At 45.1% G+C, this 10665-nt stretch overlaps 1 protein-coding gene across 1 annotated transcript; it reads left to right on the forward strand.

The window, feature by feature from the left end:
• The first annotated feature begins 940 nt into the window (after positions 1–940).
• Positions 941–5740, forward strand: LOC145907021 (uncharacterized). The gene is made up of 8 exons (XM_082994461.1): positions 941–1874; positions 2097–2395; positions 2464–2602; positions 2784–2975; positions 3038–3195; positions 3785–4276; positions 4545–4742; positions 4805–5740. The coding sequence occupies exons 1-8, from the start codon at positions 941–943 to the stop codon at positions 5738–5740; spliced, it is 3348 nt and encodes a 1115-aa protein (XP_082850587.1).
• Positions 5741–10665: the final 4925 nt, after the last annotated feature.

Here is a 10665-nt window from a genome sequence, read left to right on the forward strand (position 1 = left end):
CCATGAAAATCACTGGCCCTAAAGTATGCTCAGGAACAAGTTGCCATTAAGGAAGAAAAACTGCTTGTTGAAACTGAACAACGTCGTTTAACGTTGGAATCTGAGCGGCGACGTATACAACTTGAAGGGAAAATAAAGAGCTTTGAATTGAAAAAGCAAATGGCTAAAGCCAGGGAAGAGGTGGCACAGGCCACACTCGCTGCTGAAAATGTCAGTTACACTATTGGTTGAGCTTTGCTTGTCCGTAGTGTTTCCACCTTGTTTTCTCCGTAGGTTGCACCTAGTTTGGTGCCCAACGGATGACGGTGATTGCATATAGTCAAGTCTTTGCTTGGCCGTTGGTCAGCAAAGTCGTCTGAAAGTCACACCAGCTGCACGGATGCAACCTTTTAGGTCGAAACAGTGGCCATCTGTCTGCAGCTTACTCAATGTCAGTTACAGTTGCTCTTCATCAGAATCTTTGTCTGATATTGTGTTAGATGGTACACCAGCTAAAAGGTTACCAATGAAACGTTTCACGTGCTTGACTAAGGCTTTAGATGAGCGGCGTAGCAGAAAAGTTTCAGTTCATGATGTTTCACCAACGTCACTTTCTCTACTAGAAAGATCACATGTTAATGCTGCATCTATAAATGTTCGTGCTGATCATGAATCACCGCTTGTCGCATCAAACTCGTTGGGTCCACTGTTAGAATTGGACGAGGCGCATAAAGATTTGCCGCCGTCCTGGTAGGAAACTGGTATTTTGCCTCCAACCGAAGCTAATATTTCAGGCAAAGGGAGAAATGCTGACATGGAATATGGGACTCTTGATCAAAGCCCTATGAACCAAACTCCTGGCCCTGCAGTAGGCCTATCAGGTACCCGACCGACTTCAGATATGGTGTTTTTTGCTGAAATGATTAAACAAAGTTTTAATTTGCCACGCTTGACCATAGAGATGTTTGATGGTGACCGGTACAACTATCACAAACTCCTGAACGACTTTGATCTTCAGATCAATCAAACGAACCTAAGTAACTCTGAAAAACTTAGTTACCTTTATGAATTTTGCACTGGACGTGCAAGATCTAATATTGTGGAATGCAAAAGTTTGCCATCTGGTATGGGCTATTCTGAAGCATTGAAAATACTTCACCAACGTCATGGACGAGTTGAATTGGTGGTTCGTGCACATATGGACGAACTGATAGGAAGGAACCAGCTGCGAGAAAATGACTTCCGAGGTTTGCAAATGTTTCGTGCGCAGGCAGCCAAAAGTTACAAATTGTTTGGAAGATGGAGTTGCCGCTACACGCTGGACTTGCCACAGAATTTGGAGGCTGTGGCTCGAAGAATGCCACCGGATTATATTGCGCAGTTCATTGCGAAGTGTTCGAAACTTAGACTTAAAGGAATATCTCCAACGTTCCAGACTTTGCTTAATTTCCTGGAAATTAAATGTGAAGACACTCTGTCGCCAATGATGAAATACCTTGTGCGGGACACTTCAAAGACATCGGTTAGGAACCAGATTGGTAAACAATCTCGAAGTGTGTTCATTACGGTTGTAACGAACACTGTGTCTGATGGACATCATTGTAAAGGGTTGATGGAATGTCGAGATCGCGGTGGACGACATAGCTTAAAGGATTGCAAGTCATTTATAGGACGATCCCTCAAGGAGAAATACCTGTTGGCCCGGCGTTGCAGACTGTGTTTTCAGTGCCTTGGGGCTGGACACTACATTGATGCATGTCCATCTGAAGATACATGCGAAGTGAAGGGTTGTGGCAAGTCACATCATGCACTACTGCATTGGAGCAAGGTTAACAATGCATTGGGACCACCGCGAAAGGGGCGAAGCCCAAGTTCCACCATTGACCCAGATACGGGTCGGTGTCGTTGCTTCAACAGCTACTGCTCGATCATTTAATGTGCGATTGAAAGTAGTGCCTGTCAAGGTATGTGCTGTTACATCGGATAAATGTGTACTTACATATGCATTTTTGGATAATGGTGCGAATAAGACCCTGTGCTCTTCTCGCCTAATGGATAAGCTTGGGCTAAGTGGCAAGTTGATAGTTGTTGTGTGGCTCTTTCAGTTCATGGCGTAGGACGACACGCTGATGCCGCCTTTGACCTAGCTGATGTTATGGTTGTTCCGACATTACCCAGTTTGGCTGGGAGCATTCCTGTTGGCGAAGAAACTTTAAGATACCCACACATTAGCCATTTGGACTTACCTGTGGTTCGTGATGGTGGGGTTGATTTATTGCTGGCAGCTGATCTGCCTGAAGTTCACGAATGTACAGAGATTATCCGTGGAGGTCATGGAGAACCTGATGCATTACATACACCACTGGGATGGTGTCTGTTTGGTACAGAACGTACCAGGGGAAAGCCTCAAGCATCAGTAAACTTTGTACAGACTAATTGTGTGGTCAACTTGATAAAATATTTGGACGAGACTTCATGGATCAGGGAGGTCATAAGCCCACATACTCATTGGAGGACAAGCGGGCTCTTGCTGTGATGGAAAGCACGACCACTTTGGTGGATGGACATTACCAAATGAGCCTGCCCTGGAAGTCTGATAACCTAAAGCTGCCGTACAATAGAAGTATGGCAGAGAGGAGACTAAAGAACCTTATGCGTCGCTAACAGAATGAAGATTGCCGATTACACTGAAAATGGATTTGCTCGTCGGATTCCGGATGATTGTCTGAAGCGTACTGATAAAACGTGGTAGATTCCTCATCATGCCACTGGGAAGAAGTTTCACATTGTATTTGACTGTGCAGCAACGTTCCAAGGAACATCTCTTAATGACAATCTGTTTCGCGGACCTGATTTGACCAACTCTCCTGTTGGTGTGCTTTTACGCTTTCGCCAAGACCCTGTGGCAATTATAGCGGATATTAAAGCCATGTTTCATCGGCTTAGAGTCCTCCCCGTGGATCGTGACTCTCTGCGGTTTCTTTGGTGGCATGCAGGTGATTTCACAAAGCCACCAGTGATTATCAAATGATGGTCCAAAAAAATGACCTGTTTGGAGCAACAAGTTCTTCCACCTGTGCAAGTTTTGCATTGAAAAGGACCGTGTCGGATAACAGCCATCTTGTTGGTGAAGATGCTGCAAAGAGTGTTTCAAACAATTTTTATGTTGATGATTGGCTGGTGTCAGTCGCTTCCACGAAGCAAGCAATTACCTTGGTAAGGGAAGTTACCTCAATATTGGATATGGGGGGCTTTCATTTGACTAAATTTGTAAGCAATTCTTCAGAGGTTCTTGAGTCACTTCCTGGCTCAAACCACAACATTTCCTTTCTTGATTTAGACTTTGAACACCAGTTAGTTGGTCGTACACTGGGTGGCCGACGGGACATAGTTAAGGATTCTTTTGGGTTTAGAGTAAACATATCACCCAAGCCATATACCCGTAGAGGGGTTTTGTCAATGATGAGTCAAGTGTATGACCCCTTAGGTTTCATTCAGCGTTTTCTTCTGCCCATGCGGTGCCTTCTGCAGGATCTTTGTAACTTAAGCTTGGGATGGGATGACCCCCTTTCTTCAGATGCATTAGTGCATTGGGAAGAGTGGCTTAGACAACTGCCTCTGTTGGAGCACCTGCACATTCCTCGTTGTTTAAGGCAACCTTTAGGGTTTACTTCTGTACAATTACATTGCTTTGGGGATGCTAGTAATTTAGGATATGGTGCAGTGTGCTACCTTCGATTTGTTGACTCGGTTGGTCATGTCAGTATTTCATTAGTTTGCGGCAAAACCGAGTCATTTCCTTAAGCCCGTTACCTTTCCACGGCTTGAGTTGGTAGCCGCTGTCATTGCAGCGAAGCTCGGTGATACGATGGTGCGCGAGTTGGATTACGTCATCGACAACGTGATGTTTTGGACCGATTCGTTGACTGTATTGCACTATATTCACAACACTTTCACAAGATTTCAGACATTTGTCGCCAACCATCTGGCTGTGATTCATGAGTTGTCGAAGCCTTCACAGTGGCATCACGTTGGTACGAAGGATAACCCGGCGGATATTGCTTCGCGCGGTGTAATGCCGAAGGAATACGGTAATGTACGGACGTGGTTTGAAGGACCGGAGTTCTTGCTAAAAGACGCGAAATTTTGGCCAAGCCGGCCGGATTTGGAAATTGGTTTATTCCAGGACGATTTGGAGATAAAGAAACAACGACGTGTGTACATCACGATTGCGTCTCTGGATGTGCTTCATCTTTTGCTGCTTCGCTATTCGTGTTTCAAAAGGCTACAGAGGGCGGTAGCGTTGTTTGCTGCGTTTTAAACGGTGGACAATTTGGAAATTTTCTCGCCGAGGGGATAGAAGACCAACATTTGAAGTTGAGGAACTTACAACCCACGAGGTAACCAGTGCTACATTGAGCATTGTTCGACTTGTGCAACGTGAGTCATTTCCGGAGGATGTAAGATGTTTATCGAACTATGAGAGTTTTGCAGAAGCTTTACACCATACTACTACACCCAATTACAAATCTAATTTGTGTACTCTCAACCCGTGTCGCGTTAAGGTTGTTCTGTATGTTGGAGGACGACTGCAACGAGCGAATTTGGACCAAGAACGTATGCATCAAATCATCATGCCGTATCGGCACCATGTCACTGAATTGCTTGTCATGGACTGCCACATTAGAGAAGGACATGGTGAGGTTCTTCATGTTCTTGCTTCTTTAAGACTCAAGTACTGGATAATTAAAGGACATTCTGCGGTGAGAAGTGTTTTGCGGAAATGCATTTTGTGCAAATTAAGAAGTGCTAAACCGGGATGCAGATAATGGGGCAGGTGCCTCTGGAGCGGGTTACAATTGGAAAACCTCCGTTTTCAAGTACTGGTGTAGATTATATGGGGCCTCTCTTTGTGAAGCTTGGAAGAAGTCAAGTTAAACGCTACGTTTGTGTTTTTGCGTGTTTGTGCACAAGGGAAGTGCATTTGGAAGTATTACCGTTACTGGATACCTCGGCGTTTATAAACGCATTTCGTCGTTTCACTTGTCGCCGTGGTGTCCCGACTGATATGTTTAGCGACAACGGAACAAATTTCGTCGGTGCAGAGCAGGAGCTTCGGGAAAGAATCAGTCAATGGAATCAACATCATGTCCATTCAAGTTTGCTGCAAGTTGGGACGAAATGGCATTTTAACCCACCAGCGGCCAGTCATCAGGGAGGAATATGGGAGTGTATCATCCGGTCAGTGCGACGGTTTCTGTGTGCTTTGCTTGGGAGCGCTTCTTTGACCGATGATACCTTGACGCCCTTACTAAGTGACGTAGAACGTATACTGAACAATCGTCTGTTAACATCAGTTAGTGACGATGCCAAGGATTTAAAGGCTCTCACACCAAATGGATTGTTGATCAATTCGCTTCATCCTTCCCTCTCTCCTGGAGTTTTTTGCAAGGCAGATGGTTACCGTCGATCTTGGCGCATGGCGCAGATGTTGACTGATCGGTTTTGGGAGCGCTGGATGCGCGAATATATGCCTTTAATCCAGATGCGTCATAAGTGGATGCATCCTTCGCGAAACCTTGCTATTGGAGATTTAGTTTTAATTGCTGACAACCAGACCCCACGCGGTGATTGGCCAAAAGGAATGATTAAAGAGGTCTTCCAAGACAAGGAAGGAACTGTTCGAAGAGTGTGTGTTCGTACTGCGCGTGGTGTGTTTAAACGCGATGTGCGTAAGATCTGTCTCCTGGAGGCAGCATGACTTGTGTGTGGTGTTGTTTAATGTTTGTTCTGCTGTTTTATTGATTGTAAATAAATATGTGGTTATTATTTAGGGGTCGGAATGTAACGGGGAGAACAGGGTATGATTTCTGTTTGGTGCATTCATGCGTGAAAACTTGTCTCGTGTTTGGTTTGTGCGAGCTTATAATGTTGTGTGGGTATATCCATTGTAATCTGGTTAGTCTTGCGTTGTTTTAATGCCTTTTTGGTTGATTCTAATTGAATAAGGTGGAGCCGTGTAGGCATTTAGTTTTGAATCGTGTCTATTCTAATTTATTATATGCTTGCTATGAAACTGTTACAAACTGCAAATGGAATAAAAGGTAGAATTGATCGCATACAAAAAATTACACGGCAATCGAGGATCTCTATCCTACAACCAAAATTAAACCAAAATATTGGGAAAAGTCTCCTGCGTCCCACTCAGGATTTCCGCTATGGGTTCGGAATTGCATAAAACACATCTCACCGGTTTGCTTCTCCTTTGAATCACGAAGGTGAGAATCTCGAGGTCGGTCGAGAGGAGCGATGACTCCCTGAAGTTGATCACATCAGGGAGTAAGGAGGACACGAATGAAGTTAACTCCTCATCGTTTACTTCATGAGCCCAGCTGCAACATTGAAATATCGACTCTTTGGTTGCTTTCCCCATATACGACGATGCGAGATTCCTCAGCAGCTTCTTCTTAGCTTCCTTATTACATGATAGACATTGCAAATTAGTAGAGCACGAATGCATCGTGACAGAATGTTTTTAATTGAAAACAACTTAATTTGCTAAATTAACTCAAATTTGCCCATGCCTAATTCTTTGTGCTGTTTTGCGTCATAATGCTACCCACGTAAAACAAATCAACTTTTTTAAAAGGGCAGCAATGTTCACCTATTCTATGTTGACAATTTCGTGCATGTTGGGCGCATTTATTGCAATACAAACATAAATACAAGCAAACTGTAGTCAATATTGTGATTTCTGTGACCTGCAGATAGATGGACACATATAAATATTGTTCTTTTGGACGGACATGAAATCACTCACCGGGTCTTTCAAGAGTTTGATAGTCTCGTACAGATATTCGGCATTAACACTTGTCAGGCCGCATACACTCAGATCCACTTGTTCAATGTTTCGTATGCAGTTTGCTATATCAACCGCCCCAAGGTCTTCTATATTGTTATGGGAGATGTTGAGCATCTTCAGCTGAATAAAGTAATAACTAAGTTAAACAAAACAAACATTCTCGCCGCCATTTTTGATTAAGGGTGCTGGCCTTGCCTACGTAATACGTCACTGCCTTGTGTGTCATTACACTGCCACTTGGTCTGATGGCGGGCTTTCTTTTCGTTAGTTGAGTTGTTGTGTTTGGTTGTGGTGCATGTGCTCTGTTTAATCTGCTGTTTTTGTAGATTATTTTCAAGTAGGGAGGCGGTTAATATAATTAACTCTCATTATTTGAATGCACAAAGAAGTTAAGGCTTACCTTACGTCACAGTTCGGTAAGTTTGCTAGATAATTGTGTGGCGCTGTGTTTTAGTCGTGTAATGTACAAATCTTGAGTTACAGAAAACCGCGTTATTTTGCGTGACGCGCGTCTTTTGACTAAACTGTACGAGCACTGGCAGTTTGGTAAGCGCTGCCCGAGTGTGCTGCATAACATTGTTTTCGATCTTCGTATTCCAACTTTCCTTGACGGTAAGTTTTTTGGGAACTCGACATTTGCGAACTTTTTGGTCGTTCGGTGGATGGAAGCATGGATCTTGCCGAGGACAAACCGAATTATGGCGATAGAGTGAATCAATGGGTGGAGCAAACATCCGAGGCTCGAGGCTGTAGTACGTCGGCACCAATTGTAATGGACCCAAGTTCGTATCACCGAACATCTGGACCCAGCAGCATTGCTTCAACGACGAGTTCTCTTCGCAGTCATGGATTAAAAGAGAGCAAAGTAAAGCTGCAGCTCGCTCAAGTCAAGGCTCGACAAGAGCGAGAGCGTAGAAATGAAGTAGAAGCGAGATAGAGCTAGAATGAGAGCTCGAGGAAAGAAAATCCGCACACGAGCGCGGACTGGCTGAGAGGGAGTCAAACCGAAAACTTGAACACGCTAAGTTCGAATTTGAGGCTTGGGAAGAAGCATCCAATGATCAACGAGAATTATACGAGAGGTATAGACAACCTCACATAATCGTGTGCCGCTGTGAAAATCGCCTGACGGACACACCCAAGTTGAATGATATAACGACTCTCGGTCGCCAAGAAGTTACCATGCAAGCTTCAGGAAAGGTGGGTCACCGTTTCACTAGGCGTTCAGGACAGGTAGTGTCGCAACGTTTAGGGTCTTCGCTAGCTACGTAATTGAGCGAAGTCGTGAAGCTAATGCAGTGTTTGGAAGATGTCTGTTTCAGAACACCGCAGACCGGCCATCTAATGTTGCGACGAAATGGCAACGAGTGACGGTTTGCAATGACACGACTGAAGCCCAAAGGGACGAAAAATTTCCGAAAAGTTCAAATCAGTGCTTGTTCTGTCACAAAGCACACAAGCTTGAAGACTGCAACAACTTCAAAAGAAAGTCGTACGATGACAGATGGAAGTTGGTGCGAAGCCAAGGGCTGTGCTATCGATGCCTGGGATCGCAACACATGGTTCGCGATTGCGGTAGTGCAACGCAGTGCGGCAAGGACGGATGTCGTAGCATCAAACACCACGCGGTACACTCGAAGTGGACAGAAAAATCTCAAATGGATGAGAAACCAAGCGTTACACAGAGCACGAGCGCCGACTGTATGTACTCCTCGTCGGGGCCAGAAATGTTGAAACGTGCTCCCGCTTATCTCGATATTGGACCCCGCGTCAGTAACGGAAAATGCGAAGTGGAAACGTATGCTCTACTCGATTCAGGATCCAATCGGACGTTTTGTGAACGGCAGCTGGCCGAGCAGCTACAAGTAACAACGGAAGCAGGTGTACGCTTTCAAATGAGAACCATGACGACCAACGAACCTGTGGATGTTGGTACAAGTTCAGTGTCACTCGCTGTTATGCCCTTAAAAGGAGGGGAAAGTCTTTATCTGCCAGAGGTTGTGCTGGTGAACAGGATCCCAGTAGCACCAGGCAAGATTGCCACCAAAAGAAGGTTGCAAAGCACTCGCGTGGAGTCGACCTGCAGAGGCATCAGAGTTTGGAATGAAGTACTCTCGTGAAGATGTCGTCGCTTATGACATGATGACCAGATCAGTTGAGTTTGTGGACAACCACTATCAACTTCCTCTTCCTTGGAAGCAGAGCTGCAACGTTATGCCCAACAACTTGCCTATGGCTCAAGGTCGCTTAAAAAAGGGACTGAAACGACAACTTCTAAGCGACCAGGCGATGTACTAGACGTACGTGAATAACATGAAGGTCCTCTTGGACAAAGGGTACGCCGAAGAAATCCCCGAGGATCAAGTTGCGACAAAAATCGAATATTGTACCTCCCACATCACCCGGTGACTAATCCGAAGAAACCAGAGAAGGTTCGCATCGTGTACGATTGCGCCAAGGTCAGTCGTTAAATGACAGAATAATGAAGGGACCGGCTCGGGTGAATTCACTCGTCTGTGTATTGCAATTGTAGCCGAAGTAGAGGCTATGTTCCATCAGGTGCTGGTATCTCCGCCAGACCGTGATGCACTGAGGTTCTTGTGGTGGCCGGGCGGGGACATGTCTAAGACGCCGACATCCCATCGGATGAAAGTACATTTATTCAGAGCGCGATCGTCACCGAGCTGTGCAACAGCCAAAGAGCACGGAAAGTTCTTTGATCAGCGAGTGGCAAGTGTCGTCCGAAACAACTTCTATGTTAATGATTGTTTGACGACGGCCGCGGTTGACACGGCCGGGATAACATTGGTCAAGGACCTGCAAATCCTGTTGACAAAGGGTGGTTTTAAATTGACAAAATGGATATCAACGAGCAAAGCAGTATTGGAATCGGTGCCACACGAAGAAAGGACTAAAGCAGTACAGGATGTCACGCTTCCTTGGTCCAGTGCAGGAAAGAGTCCTTGGGATCAGTTGGGACGTTGCTGATGATGATTTCCGGTTTAATGTTGATCAGGTTTAATGTTGATTCACGACGTGAAGATTCCCCGTTGGTTTCAACCCGGTCTGGGTTTCAACTTCATTTTTTTTTTTTTTCCTGTGAAGTTGTCTCGCAAAAAATAATTCTGTTTAGAAGACTGCCCTTGCGTGTTTTGGACGAATTCCTCAATCGTACCGCAGTCATCAAACGCCGACAGCAAATTTTTTCCGGTATTTTCGCGTAATCGTTTTTTCCCAGATTGAGCGGTACACGTATGTGCACGACTGGCGACATGTCCCTACCCACTTAATCAAGTTTTGCGTGGAATGACGACAGAAGCATTTCTCAAGTCAGGAATGTGGCACGACGTGCCTTCGTTTTTGAAAATGAGCTCAGATAAATGGCCCAATTTGTTTGCAAAGGAACCTGCCCACGAAGCGATTTACAAGAGTTTTGACCTTGCCACAGAAGTTGGAATATTTCTTACCACAACGGATAAAGCACGACCCGACCAGTTCATAGAATACTTTTCGTCGTTGAGACGTCACAACTGCTTGGATCTTGCGTGTTCGTAAGTACCTCCAAAGAAAATCGCAAAAGGAAATGTGTAAATTTTCAAGTGCCTCACTGACTGCAGAGGAGTTACGAGATGCCGAAAACGCGCTTGTGAAATACGTACAACGCAGCACGTTTCCCCAATGGATAAAGGCGAATAGAAGGTCTCCTCCAAACGACAAGGCGTCGCCCATTTACAAGTTGGATCCAGTACTGGTGAATGGTGTGTTACGAGTGGGAGGAAGATTGGAAAACGCCACAATGAGCTATGAAGCGAGACACCCGGCAA

This window comes from Ascidia mentula, chromosome 6 (genome assembly GCF_947561715.1).
Source record: "Ascidia mentula chromosome 6, kaAscMent1.1, whole genome shotgun sequence".
Classification (NCBI taxonomy): Eukaryota; Metazoa; Chordata; class Ascidiacea; order Phlebobranchia; family Ascidiidae; genus Ascidia; species Ascidia mentula.

Coding starts and splice junctions, on each gene's coding strand:
- LOC145907021 (XM_082994461.1), top strand. CDS start 941: ATGTTTGATGGTGACCGGTACAACTATCACAAACTCCTGAACGACTTT. Junction 4,277..4,544: donor TCAAAAGGCTACAGAGGGCG/GTAGCGTTGTTT, acceptor TGTCGCGTTAAG/GTTGTTCTGTATGTTGGAGG. Junction 4,743..4,804: donor TAATTAAAGGACATTCTGCG/GTGAGAAGTGTT, acceptor ACCGGGATGCAG/ATAATGGGGCAGGTGCCTCT.